The 16,894-nt window shown below is 41.1% G+C and overlaps 1 protein-coding gene across 4 annotated transcripts; it reads left to right on the top strand.

Moving 5' to 3' along the window:
* Positions 1–74: 74 nt before the first annotated feature.
* Positions 75–16,470, top strand: NUB1 (negative regulator of ubiquitin like proteins 1). Of its 4 annotated transcripts, none has more exons than XM_042888360.1 (15): positions 75–175; positions 3,289–3,406; positions 3,493–3,654; positions 5,597–5,655; positions 6,241–6,311; positions 7,203–7,385; positions 9,271–9,359; positions 10,725–10,831; positions 11,739–11,925; positions 12,282–12,389; positions 12,578–12,730; positions 13,441–13,587; positions 13,845–13,940; positions 14,665–14,857; positions 15,792–16,470. In XM_042888360.1, the coding sequence occupies exons 2-15, from the start codon at positions 3,290–3,292 to the stop codon at positions 15,953–15,955; spliced, it is 1,836 nt and encodes a 611-aa protein (XP_042744294.1). In that variant the 5' UTR covers positions 75–175; position 3,289; the 3' UTR covers positions 15,956–16,470. The 4 variants fall into 4 exon arrangements, with proteins under 4 accessions (XP_042744294.1, XP_042744292.1, XP_042744295.1 ...); XM_042888358.1 differs by having other exon boundaries at positions 75–302; XM_042888359.1 differs by lacking the exon at positions 75–175 and adding an exon at positions 1,281–1,321.
* The last annotated feature ends 424 nt before the right edge of the window (positions 16,471–16,894 follow it).

Here is a 16,894-nt window from a genome sequence, read left to right as displayed (position 1 = left end):
TGGCGGGCGGGGCTTGGCTTCACCACGTGACCTCCCACTTCCCGTCTCAGCGCAGGAATCTCCCGGAAGCCGGAAGCCGGCAGCAGCAAAGGGCGTTACAGAACCCCGCCCCATATAGCTGCCCTCCCTAAGGGGAGCGGTGCGCCTCGCTTTTCCTACGGGCCTCTGCCAGTGGGTGAGCTGCCGCCCAGCTGCCCCTCAGAGCGGGCTCTGGGTCCGTGGTGGGCTGGGACAGCTGTTGGTAGGGCTCGCTGTCCCCCTTGGCCTGAGCGCCGAGGCCCGCGTTCAAGCGCAGGGCTCAGGTGGGTGCCTCCTCTCACGCTGAGGTACCGTACGGCCTCCCCGGGCCTCGCCCTTCTGTCAGCGTGGTGCTTTGGAGGCACCCAGCAGTGACAGCGCTGGGAATCGCCCCCTGCGGCACGGGGGTGGGGGTGTCGGTGCTGTCAGGGCAGGGGTGAGCCGGGTGTGTGCTGAGGGCGGCCCAGGGCTGCTGCTGGGTGCCCGTTCTGCTGCTTAGCTTCTCTATCGCCTCTGGAGCTGTCAGTGAGCATTAAATCGGTGCTATAGGGAGCCTTGCTTATGTTCTTTATGCAGTCTGTTTTATTACTGGGCTGCTCAGAATCCTTCCCTCAATGATTTGGCTTTCAAACCTGCGTTTGTTTTTCTGAGCCCAGCTGGTTCAAGTGACATCTGTGTGGCAAAAGCTCAGTCTGGTGTTCAGAGCAGCCCTTGGTAAATCCCCACTGGTTGTTTTGAGTTTTTGGAGAGCCCCTTTAAGCTCAGTGAAAGTGAAACCATCTCAGGGATGCTTGTGGGATTGTCACTCATAAGTTCTTTTTAAGGATTCTCTTGCCATTTACTTAAGGTGAAATGGTAATTCATTATGAATGTTAAAGTTTTTTAACAGCTATATCTGTGTTATTACTTGTGGAAAGGAAAATGTTCTTTTTATGGAGGCTTGATAAGGGTAAGTTTAATTGGAGACTTTGGTGTTGCTTCCTGGTTCTATAGATGAGCAGATTTACAAAACTGTGAAGTACCAATCTGATAAGAAGGTGAATGACCAGCTTCCAAGTGTTACCTGTATAATTTGTGGACTTAAAGTGTCTAGATGCCTTAAAATAAAGGATATTCTTTTGTTTCTGAAGTTATTGTTAAGTGGAAATATAGTGATGGTTTGGTTGTTCAGCACATCCTGAAAATTGCAAAAAAATGATTGTATTTCAGCCTGGAGAAAAGAAGGCTGCAAGGTGACCTTATTGCAGCCTTTCAGTACCTAAAGGGAGCCTACAAACAGGAGGGGAGTCAGCTCTTTGAAAGGGTAGGTAACTGCAGGACAAGGGAAATGGTTTTAAGTTGAGGGAGGGGAGATTAGGTTGGATGTCAGGGGAGTTGCTTTACCATGAGAATGGTGAGGTGCTGGAACAGCTGCCCAGAGAGGTTGTGGATGTCTCATCCCTGGAGGTGTTCAAGACCAGGTGGGATGGGGCCCTGAGCAGCCTGGTCTGGTATTGAATGGGGACATTGGCAGCCCTGCCTGTGGAGTGGAGGAGTTGGGGGTTGAGGGGGGAAGGGTTGGAGCTTCATGATCCTTGAGGTCCCTTCCAACCCAGGTCATTCTGCGATTCTGTGATATGGGATTTATGTGATGTGTTTTGGGAAAAAAAATGGGAAAACTGCACTTTAATACCATCTTTTGGAAACTGGATATGTTTGTTCCTTTCTGCTTGCAAATGCATGTTTTGTTTTGGCCCTGAAGTAATAACAGCATCTCAGTGAGACGAAGAATGTGTGTTTTCTCACCTGGTTTGATCAGACACTATGTGAACTACAGGAAACAAACTGGAAGGGTTTTTGAAGCACCTGCTGCTCAGCTGTTGTGGCCTTTTGCTAGAAGAGTCTTTATGGCATTCAGAGGTTCTTTGTATCTCACCAAAACTGCAGTTAAGATTAACTGATACGTTTAACTGACCTTTTTTTTTTTACCTACATTTTTTTGCTCATTAAGTGTGCCCTTCTGAACAAGGAACAGGCTTTGAATCTGGACACAAGGGCAGTGATTTCTGATTCTTCTCTTTTTTCCCCCCATTTTCTTGAGAGCTCTGTGCTGATAAACAAGAACAAGAAAAAATGAACCCACTCTTAAAGAAAAGTGACAGTTTAATCAGTTTTCAATGCCCGCAACTTAAATGTCTTTCTATATAAATTAACAGACATCTCCCATATGATTCCTGGTGTGCAAGAGCCAAGTCATAAGTAAATAGATTTTCTTTGTGGTGTGTTTTTTTTTTTTTCTTCCAAGATCATCTTATCCTCCTTTCCTTACCCTCTCTCTGCCTTCTCTAATTCCTTGCTATAGAATCATAGAGGTTGGAATAGGTCCCTAAGGTCATTCAGTCCAATCAACCACATATCACCAATATTTCCCACCAAACCACATCCCTCAGTACGACATCTAAACATTTCTTGAACACCATTTTTTTTTTTTTTAATGGATTTTTTTTTCATGGAAATGCTGATTTACTCAGAGGTAACTGCTTTTTCTCAACTGAATGTAACTTGTGATGAGTTCAGCCTAAATTGTCACCTGTGAGCCAGGGAATTGCTCTTTTCAGCACACTGCCAACTTGTCCCTAGTGATGGGTGCTTCATTGCGTGCTGCAGATCTACAGTGCACATCACATTGAATCTCAGTCTCTGTACTTTATGTTGCTTGTGCTCTTTGTGCTTTTTCTGCAGTGGGAGTGGGAAGAACGTATCGTGGACTATGACAAGCTGCTATTTCATCACTGTGATAGCAAATGATTGAGATCTGAGAGGGGAGGCATGGATCTTGGCACTGATTTCATTTGCTGGAGGGATGAGGACGTTGTGTTATGGTCTTCTCATGGGGAAGCTTGTGGGACTGAGATGTTTCTTCTTGACATCTCTTTTCTGTCTTCCAAAAGAGTCATAACTTGTGTTCAGTGGCTGGTGGAGAAAAGCAGGAAGGCAGAGGCATAGCACAGACACGTTTTGCAGAGGGATTGGAATGAGCAGATCTTTCCAGGGCAGGAAAGAATAGTTTTGTCATGGATTTTGAAGAAGCAATGTGTTCTGCAATTGTAGCTTATATGAGAGGTTAGGAAGAGATTTCCTGCCACAAAATACTAAATTGGGGGGGGGGGGGGGTTCCTGAATTGTCTATGTTCCAATTTTTGATAGTAGTTTTGTTGTTAGGTTCCCTTCCCAACCAAAATGTGTTTCATACTCAATGGTACTTTTTGCTTGTTTGCTTTTCTTTAAAAGAATGGCACAAAAGAAGTATTTGATAGCAAAGCTGACAAGTTGCTTAAGAGAAGACAAAATTCAGCTGTGGAAGCCACCATATACAAATGATAAAAAAGAAGCTGGTGAAGAGATGAAGGTAAATATTCCATCTGAGCTGGTGTCATGTGTCCTCCAGTCGTATTACTGGTGCATTTCACCAGATTTTTCTTGCTGTTTTCTTAGGAGCTTGTCCAAAAATATTCATCCAAGCTGAAAATCAATCAGAATGATGCAGAGAATATGCTGGAAGAAATACGGTGTAAAGCAATTGAGCGTGGAACAGGAAATGAAAATTATAAAGTGACTGGGATTGCAAGACTTGATATACATCTGCCTCGGAGGAAAGTAAGCGATGTTGGAGAAAAGTTGGGAGAAGTAACTTTCCTTTATGGCCTTCTGAGTTCTAGTTATACATCCAGTGCAAACTTGTTCTTCCTCAACTTGTTTGGGTGCTTTGCATGATGAATCTGTGTTTGGTATTAAAAAAATAATAATGCTGGAGGTGGGGAGGGAGAAGAAGTTATGTAGATATAGTTTTAGTTCCTCAGATATATGAGAATATCATGAAGGGGGGATATAGTGTTGGGTGACTAGTAATTGTCTTCCTTGTAGGATTTAATGAGAAATGATCTTTCAATTAAGAAAAGTAAATTAGATTTGAGTTTGTTTAGTTCAATTTAATTTCTTCTGACTTAACTGTTCATGTTAGTAATAAAGAGCAGATTTTTTTTTTTTCAGTTGTAAAATACCTAAAGTTGCATTAGCAAATGAATATCACTTTATTACCACAGCTCTTGTTTCAATGACAGCTTTAATTTTTTAAGAAGTCCCCTTTCTTTTTAATTGCAATGACCAAATTGAATGCTCTGTCATCTTAAGTGGTGTATGGCTGATATAAAATAGTCCTCCTGTAGCTTTTAACCATGGCACATGGCAGTGCTCTTACAGTGATTTATATTGTAACTGTTCTAGACCTGGCAGCTAACTAAACCTCCAGTGTCTGAACTTGGAAAGGTATGATTTTCTGTTATGATGGTACTCATCTATTTTAAGTGAGGTTCCAAACAATTTGCCCCTTACATCCAGGCTTCAGCCTTTAGTTTCCTGCATAAAACATACCACAGTAATGAAATTGGTGTCACTCTGGTTGCTGTGCTGGATTCTGAGGCTGCATCTACCCTGCTCAGCTGAACTTTAGTCAGCTAAAGCCCACTGGCTGTTCTGCAGTCACAGCTGTTTGCATCCTCTGAAGCAGCTCTGCCCAGGCCACCTGCTGTTCTGCCAAGCAATGGTCAGGCACAAGGTGAGGGACTGATCTCCATCAGTGGTTTGGATACAGCTGTGCTGTTTTGAAGGCTGAGAGGATTCAATTCTATGGATGTGAGCTGCTTTACAGGACAGAGAACAGCTCTTGGTTAGTTTCTTACTAGTGCAGACAAAGCCAGTGTCTGGCAAACACAATTGCCATCTTAGATCACTTTCTAGTTTTGGTTCTGCTGAGTGAGAGCAGCATCTTCCCCAGAGCTGTGTATCTTGATCTGCTCAGATAACATAGAACTTCTTTGCTTAGGGACACTTAAAGGTTGCATTCATCTTTGCAGCAGCAGCAATGAGTGGTGACTCTGGAAAAGGATAATATATTTCTGCTGAAGATGGTGATCTTCAGAGATAACCTGTACTTCAGAAGGTTTCTTTTTCCACTGAATGCTTGAAAAAACACAATCATAGTTGTTCTCTCTCCTGCAGTGAAAATTAATTAGCAGGGAATGTGACAGGCTGAAGGCAGCAGTTTTTGTTTTAAAAGTATTAAGTATTTGCCATGCAGTTAAAACAAACAAATAGTCTGCTAATTCCTTTCTTCTATGCTGCTGGGCACGAGGGAATTAATTCATTTCAAATCCCAGTTTATCTAATCTGGGACCAGACGCAGTAATAGGAATTAATCATAACTTCACCAGTCACAGGTGAGTGGCATAATTACAGAGCAGAGTTAAGATTGGAAGCACATAATTAAATTAGTTTAAATTGTTTGGGTCTGAATTTGGATTTATCTAACTATCAATCTTGTGCAGTAGTAATGCTTATTTTTAGCAGTGGATAGCAGTGTATGCTCCCTGCCTGGAAATTAATAGTATGTATGCCAAGTAGTAACCCTGTTAACATGATTCTTATTTGAAAAAGAAACTGCAGTTGTTAGAAAGCAGTTAATTTTAAAAAATGCCCGAAGTGCTATGATACATTCTTTTCCTTCCTTCCTCCATTCTTCCATCCAATATAATTACTACAGAGCAGAAAAGTCCCACTGGAAACTAGCCTGTTCATCACTGGCAAGGAGCTCAGATCACAGTAAGTGTAATCACCTTTGGTTCTTGTCTTAGTACTGTGTGACAGTGTGCTATTCACAGAAATGCAGGCAGTGCACTATTGTTGGGTTCTCTTAAGTTTTTCTTACTGTTTGTTGTGTCTGAGTAGGCTGTACAGCATTCCTGGATAGGGCAGTTCTTCATTTAAAAAGTGGCAGCTCAACACAGAAAAAAGGAAAGTTAGTAGTGGAAATGACTCCTTTGTAAGTCATCAGCAAGTACCAGAGGAGGCAGCAGTGATCAACACTGTTTGTAGTGAGGCAGGTCCTCTAAATAGTGAACCAGCTTCTCTTTTGTGGTTTGGTGTGTTGTTTGTTTGTTTGTTTTTAACCCAACTAAAATCAGATTCTTTTCTGCCTATTTTGCTTTTCCCTTTCTGTATCCCATCTTTTTCCTGTATGGCATAGAAAGCTTTCTGATGATGTTATTTTAACTTTTAGCAGCCTTTCATAGTCAAATGTTAAGCCAGTTATTAACATAGTTGTTTTCAAGTTTTACCACTGTTCTATTAGAAATGCTGTTTGTCCTTGTAAGTTTGTATTCATAAATGCAATGATTTATTTCACAGGATAGCACAAGAGCATGCATTACAAGAAAATGCTATCAAAATAATCATAAATAAGAAGCAGCTCGACCTGGGTATGTATTTCTAGTCAAGTAAACTGTCTGCAGTTGAGTGTACTTCTGTGTTTGTTTTTCAGTTTATTGCTTCTCAGAAGCAAACTTGTTTGCAATTTTTTTTAATGTGAAAAATCTCCAAGGAATTGCAGTTCTATTTGCCAGTCTCTGCTCTAAGGTGAAGGTAATAAATAGTAATGATCAAAGTACTCAGAACTATTGATTATAGGAATCCCTTAATAAATGCTGAAAACCTATTTTCTGAAGCGTTGAAATACCCAGAATGGATTTTAACAAAAATAAATAAATTTCCCCAATCCACACTACATAGCTGCACATTCAGAAATTTGTTTGTAATGTGTTACACGTGCTAATTCCCACAATGTGTTTGAAACACTGAACAACAACTACTTTCTTTTTTTGTTGGTTACCTGAGCAGCTGACATATTTCTTCCCTTGGAAGAAGTCAGAGCTACTTAGAGCCATGAAATTGATAAGAACTTGGATTTAATTTCCATTTGTTCTGTCCTGGTATTGTTGTGATGTGTGATACTGGATGCCTTGTTTAACCCCACATTATTCTAGTTTTTGCCTGGAGATCAATTAATTGCAATAGAAACACTTGTGTTTCTTGAGTGCTTAGGGGAAAAACCCATACCAGTCATTTTAAAAGCATTTCTTAAATGCAAATGTGCTTCTGATTTGAGTTTCTGTGGAAGATGTCAGTAATTTACAGTGATCATGACTGAATACTTGGATCTGGTACTGATTGTAGTTCACCAGTATAATGCAAGCAAGGTAAGGGACTGTTGAGATTGTTGTTTTGTTTTTTTTTCCAGTAGCACTCCAATGTAAAATGGTTTCTTCACAAATAAAGTATGAGAAATGTGATCCTAATACTGTGTTTTGCAGGAAGAACCCTTGAAGATCAAGGTGTAACACATAATGCAAAAGTGATGGTACTTCAACTGGAACAGAGTGATGAGGAAACTAAAAGAAAAGTTCACGAAGAAGAACTTCAGCGCAAGAAAGAAAAAGACATCAGTGAGAAGATGCAAAGAACTAAGAAGGGTTTGGAAATCCTAGCAGAGAGAGGTAGGGCAGGGTTGGTGTGGGAGTGGGGAGCTGGGCATCTTGCAGATCATCTCTGTAGCATTTCAGCATGCAGAATGCCTGCACTGTCACTTCAGTTTATACTCTTGTAGTTTTCTACCAACTTGAAAACTGAGTTGATTAAAACTTCCTCTTCTAATTATTACACAAGTGGAATGCTAGAAAATATTTTACACTTGCTGAAGGATATAATATGAATCAATTATTGTGTAATTGGCACTTGACAGCTAAGGGACTGACAACTCTGAGAGCAGGCTTTAAACTTATTGTTCACATAAGCACAGTGGAATAATGTATGATAAGTCTTACACACTTTTATGTAGTTTACCTCAGATATGACTACGTGTAACCATGGTTACAATGTGCAGAACAGCTCACTTGTCATTCTGATCTATAATGTGGTTGTTCTTTTCTCATTGTGTTTGATGTCAGCTGCCTGCAACTGTGGATTAAGTCAAAGGGATATGGTCAATTTAACAGTAATTTTTCAAAATGAGATTAAGTGTGTCTGTGAATTGCACTGCTAGATGATGAACTTAAATCACTTCTCTATTTTACTGTTTCGAAAATCCACAAACAAGAAACTGAAATTGAGTATGCAATGAATTCCTGCCAAATGCATAAATAGTATGTGAACAAAGCTGCTTTCAGCCTACTGTAATACCAGATTTTGAACAAATAAAGGAAGTGAGTCTTTTTATTGACTTAAGGGGTAATTTAGACCCCAGCCTTTGAATCCTGCATAGGGCCTCTTTAAGATACTACTAGCTGTCATTTATAGCAAAATGCCAGAGTATGACAGAGTCTTTATATAGTGTCCTCAAAGGCTCAAGGCTCTGTGTGAAGCAACATGAAGTACAAAAAGAATCTACCAAACCTTTTGTTTCACCTGAGGAAAATTGCAGGGCAGAAGCTTTTAGCCTCTGTAAACTCCTTCTTAATTGTCTTTTGTTTGGAAGAAAAGCATCCTTTTGAAATCTAATGTAAGTGAAAACAAAAAATTAATAGAACAGTCATAAACTTCAAAGACATTGGGGAAGGATAGAATCATAGAATCACTGAGGTTGGAAAAGACCTCCAAGGTCATCTTGTCCAACCATGCACTTATCACCCGTGTGTCCCCACTAAACTGTGTCTTGAGCACCTCCAGGGATGCTGACTCCACCTCCCTGGGCAGCCTCTGCCAGTGCCTGACCACTCTCTTGAAGAAGAAATTTTTCTGAATGCCCAGCCTGAATCTCCTCTGGAGATTCAAAAAAAAATGGGCCCTAAAATGCTTCATGCTTGGCCAGCTGAGGCTGGTGGTGGTAGGTCTGTCTAAAAACAGACTTCATGTAATAGAATCATAGAATAGCTTAGAGTAGAAGGGACCTTGAAGGTCATTCAGTTCAGTCCCTGCCATGGACGGGGCTGCTGGGGCCCCATCCTACCTGGCCTTGAGCAACTCCTGGGATGGGCTATCTGCAGCCTCCCTGGGCAGCAGTGCCAGTGCATCCCCACCCTCCAAGTACAAAATTTCTTCCTATCATCTAAGCTAAATTTTCCCCTTTCAGTTTAAAGCCATTCCCCCTTGTTCTATCACTCTCCAGACCATGTAAAAAGTTGGTCCCCTTCCTGCTTGTAAGCTCTCGACAAGTTCTGGAAGGCTGCAATGTGATCTCCCCAGAGCTTTCTCTTCTCCAGGCTGAACGAGCCCAACCCCCTCAGCCTTTCCTCATGTGTGAGGTGCTCCAGCCCTTTTGTAATTCACGTTTTCTGTTGTTTGCTTTGTTGTTTGACTGTGTACTTAATGACATAAACTTATGGCAACAATGGTATTCTTTTAGGAGGTACTTACAACTAAGACTTGCTTTTTCTTATGTTTCAGAGGAGTACTTGGATGCAGATACTGCTCCATATCTAGATATAGCTAATCAGACTGGGAGGTCAATCGAGATTCCTCCTCAAGCCAAAAAAGTAGGTAAAATTTATCTTACTGAGCTAATAAGACACTTGACAAATCAGGCTTTAAGAAGCTATTTCAAATATAGCATTGAAATACACTAGGGCTTTCTGGGGATATACACTAGGTCAGCTAGATATTTGCTTAATAAAAATAATTTTGAAATGGAAATGAAGTATAACTCTGCAGTTGAGGTACTTTAGTCATCTGAAGACAGCCCCCTAACTGCTGATCTAATTGCAGGTTTAATCTTGCATAGGCTCCAGTGTTGTCAATGTCTTTTTTTTTTTTTTTTTCTTCAGTTTTGTTTTTAAGATGGGTGTTAACTTTGTTTCCTAGCACCTGAATTTTGATTGCTGTAGGGCCACATGAAATGAACTTGTTCATTAGGCTCAGTCAACTTCAGCTGGAGGCAAAACGAGCCTTGCAAAGTCAGACTTCTAAAAAGTAGTTTTGAGATCTTCTGCACTGCGACCCATCTCAGATTTAAATTTGCTCCCTGTTCAAACCTCACATTCCCAACTGAAAGTCTTTGGCCAGGTGCATGCAGTCATTACAGTAGGAGTGACACACGTGATGTTGGCTGCTGAAGCAGAAGAATGGCTGTAACACTGTCTTTTAAGATGTTGGATTTTTTGAAGATAAGTAAGAAATGGTTACAAATATAACAAAAGGAAAAAAAAAAATACAGGGGAGGGGAAGCAACAACAAGCAGACCCCCAACATGTTAATTGCTGCTCTAGCATCTGCTGAGGCACACTGTTTTCTGACTCATCTGGAGTTTCTGGATGATTGGAAGAAATAGCCGTCCTTTCTCAGAATGCAGATTGTTCTGATGAGAGCTGAAGAGCCTGAAAGTTAAAGCATCAGATGTATGGAATTTGAGTGAGAAGAACTACTGCAGGTTGTGACTGTCATTACTGCAATTGCCATCCTGCAGGAACTAGAGAGTTTTCCTGCCACGATCAAGATATAATTATCAGTTCTGAGGTTTTACAGGAAGTGAATCACAAGAGTTATACAAGATAGTTATAATAGTAAAGCAAAACAAGCTTGGTACTGTTAGAATGTGTGGGACTTGCAAAATGCTTAGCTTGTTATCTCTTGTTACTGAGAATCAATCTGTGGTTTTAGTTTTAGAATAAATTTGGTGCTTCACTTCATGTGTCAGTAACATTTGTTGCTTTTTTTTCCTAGACAATATATTATTAAATGAGATAAAAATATCAAGGAGTGTGAAATGATGACTCTTACTGAACTGATACAACGGTATTTTTCTAGGAAGAACAAGGAGTCTAATGGATTACCTACATCATTATTTTTAGTCATGAAAGAGAGCTGAGGGCAGTACAGAAATGACTTGATGCATTTTTTTCTAGGCACTTCTGCTGGCAATGGGTTATCATGAAAAGGGCAGAGCATTAATGAAAAAGAAGGAATATGAAATAGCTCTGCCATATTTGTTGGATGCTGATAAACATTTCTGGTAAGAACCTTTTGAAGTATTTATATCTGGCTTTCCTGTACTGTCAGCCAAATATAGGAACACCATTAGCCCTGGCTACGTGTGTAAATCAGGGCCTCTTTTGCCCAGGATTACTTCTCACCCTCTCTGCAGTTGGGAAATAGCAGGAGAAGCCTCTGACTTTTGGTGACAGGTGGCTTCGTGTAGAACAGCTGAAACAGATACAGCCACTGGGCCATTTAGTCTGTCATATTACATAAACAGAAACTGTCATTAATGTATGAGGCTATAAATTGCTGTAGCTTGGGAGGCAGATGCACGTACTCTTTTGCAATCACTCCTGTAAGGAATAATTTCCGAAAAAGGTGGAGCAGAACACAGAGGGCAGTAACCATATTGGAGTTTCTGCTGGTAATCTAATTTGCTGTCAGCAGTCAGAACCCTAAGGTGCTAATGTTGAGGAACCCCCTCCCCAAAGTAATGTACCCTTCTGCTTCTCGTCTGCACTCACAAATAAGGAGACTCACACAGATCCTAGTGTATTCACTTGCAGTGAAGCAGATGATTGATCTCTGTGGTCTTAAAGGTTATAGAGTGCTTAATTCTATCCTGCTTTTATATGGATGCTGTCTTTAAATAGCTTAAAAAAATATATTGTGGCTATCATAGTTTTTTTGGGAAGAAGTGTTATCAAGAATGTCCTATGTATTAATGAAAGTGATGGACAACAGTGTTCTCTTAAAGTTCCACTGGCTTCAGTTTGCTGCCTCAAATATGAAGCACATGCTTCCTCAATGAATTGAGTGTATGTATGTGAGCGTATGTATTTGAGTACATATGAGTATGTGTACTCCTAGCCTGTTATTTTGTTAGTGTCAAAAGGCAAACAACCACTCCCCTAAAAAAACCAAATGTTTTGTTTTCCCAGTGAGTGCAGCACGGAGCTGCTGAACACAGTTGATAACTATGCAGTCCTGCAGCTGGATATAGTGTGGTGCTACTTCCGCCTGGAACAGCTGGATTGCCTGGATGATGCAGAGAAAAAGCTGACCACAGCCCACAGGTGCTTCCAGAGGTGCTATGGGGAGAACCATGAAAGACTTATTGATATCAAGGTATGCTGGTTTTATTAAACGAGGGTGGTTTTGTTGTGGTGTTTTGGTTTTTTTTTTTTTTTTTCTTGCATTGATTCACTTACTGTTCAAATATTCCAAGGCTCTCTTCTAGTTTAAAGCTTTCTTGTGCTTCCTTAGCTGGTTATGTCATTATGTCATTGTGAAAGCAATGGGTTTGACAACAAGGTCACAGCAAATATGTTTATATGTGTAGATTTTGCTGTGGCACTTCATTTACATACTGAGCTTTGCATATTAGTGACTAAAATTTCATTAAAGATGTATAATGTTCTATTGATAATGGATGTTCTAACATATGCTTACCCCCCTGTCCCCTTTGTTTAACAATCCTTTAGGGAAGCTATGGCCGTGAGAAGGTTTTATTTCTACGGCTTTACCTTCTTCAGGGAATAGGACACTATCACAGTGGCAGAGAAAAGGAGGCTGCTGAGTACATCCAGAAGGTGAGGCATCATTAGGGAGAGCTTTCAAGTTGTTTGCACTAGGAATTTACTGAAGGAAATATGCTCCTATGTTTGGACTGTGCCTTCTACCTGTTCATTGCTTACTCAGGAAAATGGGGAGATTTTTTTTTTCCATTTGTATGTTAGCAGCAGTGTTAGTGATGTCACGTTGTTCATTTTACACACAGGCATCTCATTTGTATGAAGAACTGTACATAGATCCAGAAAAGGTTTATCAACTGTCATTCCTGGGCTTTTCTGAACAGGAAGCTCGCCTTGCCCTGCGAGCGTGCCATGGGAATGTGGAGCATGCTGCCAACCTTATTACCAACAGGAGAGAGGTATGGGGCAGTAAAAGCATTAAACCAAGGATTCTATTTGTTGGGGTGTCCCTAAGATCATGTTTTGCATAACTAGTACACCATAATGCTAAATTAAGGACTTAAATTGTCATGCTTTGGCACTGTTAGTGTGACTAACAGCTTGACATCTGCTGCCGCAAGTTTGAAACCACAACTTAATAGAAGTGTTTGGACTTGGAAAATTCAAGAGGGGAGAAGGCTGTGTTGTGCTGAAGTATAAGTAGCTGACGGTGTTGGCCATACTTGAAGTGCCTGAAATTACATTTGGTAAGTAGAGGTGGTATTTTAAGACCTCAGACAGTGAAATGTGGATAGAAAAGTCAAATGGCTGTGAGATCTTGTTGGCTACATGCCCAGCCCTGACTGTGTGTCCTTGGCAGGTCTTGTCCACAGACCCATCTGCCAAGCTGGTTTATCGCTTACTACAAGGGCCTATAATAGCTGTGATAGTGTAGGATTAGATCTGCTGAGACTTCAGAACAGAAGCATGGCTGCAGTGCTTGCTCATGGGAATACAAATCACTCTAGTGATCACTGTCTGGCAGTGAAATCTGTATTTAAAATACTAAGTTCTTTTTCCTCAAGAAATCCAAGTTCAAAAGAAGCAAATCCAAGAAACCCCTCATGCACAGGGGAAGGTGGAAGCAATCCCATGCACAGTTAGCTTTGTAATGGCTGTGTTCTTGCAGGAAAAGGCACAGATAAGGAGGGAGGAGAGAGCTAAAAGAAGGCAGCGACTGGAAGACATAAACACCTTGAAAAGTATGGGCTACTCAGAGCGAGCTGCTCAAGTAGCCCTTCATCATGCACAAGGAAACCTGGACCAAGCTTTTAAGGTAAGATTTCCAGGAGTAGTGCTTTTATACAAAAAAAAAAAAGTATTCTTTTAGAATTGCTTAGCAGATTCTTATTTTCTGCTTTCTGTATTGGTGAGTTTGTACCCTTTTTTTGAACTGTAATGACCAAACTTCTACTTCCTGACCTGGTGAATCAGACACTAAGATGGTTGAGGTTTTGCTTGTACACACTTTTCCATTTTGAGGACTAATGTAACTGTGTTGCCCTGTTCTGATCCCTCTCCATTTTACTACAGTTTATTCTGGACAATCCAGAGTTACTGTTGGAAAACGATGATGATGATTCTGCAGCCTCAGACCAGTTTCAGGTTTCCCAAGAAAGTATTGACCAAGTAAGTCAAATCTTTTTCTTTCTGAGGAGTTGGTAGCCTTGTTTCTGAATTATACCTTCAACCACGCTGGATCTTTCTTAAGCAAAGCTGTGGAAATTGTCTTTGTCCCATGTGCCTCATATGCTGTCACATTTCCATCGTCTTGCATCTGCTCTTCACAGCGAAGTCACACTTGGGCTGAAGTGTAATTCCTGTCTACTTCCTGCCCTTCACACCAATGTGTGGTGCACAGGTTCTGAAGGAAGTACAGGCATTCTAGTGCTCTTACTCTAAAAAAGACATCAGAGAAGAAATGTATTCGAGTATTATAAACATATTGCAGTGCACTTGGGAAAGAGTTGACATCTGTCTTTCTCATCATGGGCCATGTGAAAAGCTCTTCAGTAGCTAGTGTGGCTCGATAGTTTAATGTCAGGCAGGAAAACTATTGCATAGAAAAGATAAATAATAAATGCACACTCCTGGAATGCTGAAGTGCTTTGAAGTTCCCTTTGAAAACTGAAGAGCTGGCCTGATGTTAAACAAGAGGCTCTTGATTTTGCTCAGCGTTCCCATTCCTGTAATAGGTCACTGCCCTGTTGTTAGCTATTCCAGTAAACCACACTCAGTGTCCTGGAATTCCTGGCATGCAACGCTTTCCTCTGTGCAAGGGGAGTGACTGTCAGATTCCTGTCAGTCACTGATGCTGACTGAGCTTGAATTTCTTTATTTCTGCCCCTTGTAGCTGATGTACATGGGATTCAGCCAGGAGTCAGCAAAGCAAGCTTTAAAGGTCTTTAAAGGCAACATCCACTTAGCTTCCCAGACACTGGCTCATTATGGGGGAGTTCTGCCAGATTCACTTCAGCTATCTCCAGAGGGGTCCAGTCTATCAGAGGAATCAACTTCATCTAAAGACTCACCCACAGAGTCTGCAAGTAAGAAATGCTGCATGCAACAACTAAGAGAGAGCAGGAGGCTATTCTGCTTTTTGTACAAATGGATGATGTGATTTCTGCTTACACTGTTTGTAGAGTGCTTTGAGTTAGGCCTCAGACTGATTTCCTTGGTACTGTAGTTACTGACAAGGCAGACATTAGCCCCAGATAAGCTACAGCCCCTGCAATCAGTCGTGGCCATTTATGATCTATAAGGGGTGTAGTGTCAGCTGAAGGCACACAAGACAGATGTAGCCCAGAAGGAAAGGATAACCTTCAGAGGCATCCAGGGAGAAACTGAAAGGAGTGGCTGCTGACTTAGCCATGCCTTTAGCATGCACGGCTGGAGGCCTTGGGTATCTCCATCATATCACTGAGGAGGAACACACTGCCCTTTGTAGCCCACAGATAATTCTAGCTTTTCCCATCTAACTGAATTCACTCATACTAATTAAGTCTAAAAATGAATCAGCCTCTCCCTGCCTGTACTCTCAGAGAGTCTTAAGACTCTCTGGCTTCTTGGACTTAGTGCTGAAAATTTTTGGCTTGTTAATGCCTGATCTTTTATTTTTATTTTTTTTATTGCCATGAAGTTTTATTCCAAATGTATGATACAGAAGCTGATCTGACCACATGCCCTTTATCTTGATAGAGCTGTAACTGATACTTGCATTAGCAAAGAGAAAACTCATACTTTGTCTCGTATTAGCTGCCAGAGCTCAAGCAATCCCTGTTGTACAACTAAGGGCTTTCCTGCAGCTTTAAGTAGAGGGAAAATTGGCCATCCTGCAATAACTGGTAGAGCAATTTTAAAATAAGAGGTAGTTTGTAGTAATTGGCTCTTGCAGAGAAATTCATGCTGCTGAAAGAGGGAAAGTATAAACTTCTTTCAGCAGTGAAACCACTGCTGACTTTATTTCTTTTCTAATTGAAGGTTCTTCTAGTTCACCAACAGATGAAGACATGGAGACTGATGCAGTCAATGAAATCCTGGAGGATATTCCTGAACATGAGGAGGATTATCTGGATTTAACACTGGAGGAGGAGGAACAGATCATTCATGAATACTTATCCTACATAGAAGTACCACAGCATTAAATCTCATTATCTTGACTTCAGTTACACACTTTTTCCCTTGGCAAATTGAGTTTGGATTCTAAATGCATCTTCAGCTTATTTCTTACTAAACGCCTTGAAGTCAGTTAAGCTGTAGGTGAAACACATAATTCCTGCTTATTTATAAATCTGCTTAAAGCCTACATCTGTGGTACACTGTAATTTATTGTCCTAGCAAAAAGATAGAAACATTTATTTTCAGAAAAAAATTTAATAGAACTTAACTATATTTTTATTGTGAAAAAGTGATTCACTTAGTATACAGGCAAATAAGCATTTCTACATCACTTGAAGATATCAACTTTGATGCAATCTGTGTAAAGGAGAGACCTGGCTAATGAGGTTAGAGAGGTATCCACCTGTGTACTGTTTTTTTTCCATCTGGAAGATTGCTGAGAGTCATTGATGTGTCTGTTATGCATGGATTTATACTGCATTCTGCTTCTTGCTTCATGCAGATGTTACACAGGCAATAAAGATAACCATGTGCTACTTCAGCTTCTAGTAAGAAGTCTTCTGTTCTTTGGTCTTAAAAAGCAGTAAGAGCTGCCACATCCCATAGCGTTCTGGAGAAATACCTGCGTGGAAATAGCCGGTGTAACATCCAGCTTCCTGCGACAAGAGACTCCTCTCTGCCTGGCATGTGAGTTTCACCCAGCGTTGTTTTTCCATTTGCATTCAATACCTTCAGACTCACGGTAGAGGGAGCTCAAGCCCTACCTGCTGCAGGGCCGGGGGGAAGGCAGCAGGGAGTGGGGACCTTTGCTGCTGGTGGCCATGACCGGAGCTGCTCTGGAATGAGCTGTGTATGCAGTGACCATTTCTTCTTACCCAGCATTTATCAGGGGAAATGAAGGCTTGCACTTCTGCAGTACTGGGAGAATACACAATACTGGAAGTAGGACTATGGCCTGCAAAGTG

This window comes from Lagopus leucura, unplaced genomic scaffold, assembly GCF_019238085.1.
Source record: "Lagopus leucura isolate 7727_CA_CO unplaced genomic scaffold, USGS_WTPT01 Super-Scaffold_100157, whole genome shotgun sequence".
Taxonomy (NCBI): Eukaryota; Metazoa; Chordata; class Aves; order Galliformes; family Phasianidae; genus Lagopus; species Lagopus leucura.
The sequence above is the reverse complement of the archived record's forward strand: the minus strand, read 5'-3'. Positions and strand labels throughout refer to the sequence as shown.

What these genes read in the sequence shown, in the direction of transcription:
- NUB1 (XM_042888360.1), top strand. Translation starts at nt 3,290, where the DNA reads ATGGCACAAAAGAAGTATTTGATAGCAAAGCTGACAAGTTGCTTAAGA. An exon ending in GATGCTGATAAACATTTCTG is followed by an intron (nt 10,832 to 11,738) that starts GTAAGAACCTTT and finishes TTGTTTTCCCAG; the next exon opens with TGAGTGCAGCACGGAGCTGC. An exon ending in CTCACCCACAGAGTCTGCAA is followed by an intron (nt 14,858 to 15,791) that starts GTAAGAAATGCT and finishes TTCTAATTGAAG; the next exon opens with GTTCTTCTAGTTCACCAACA.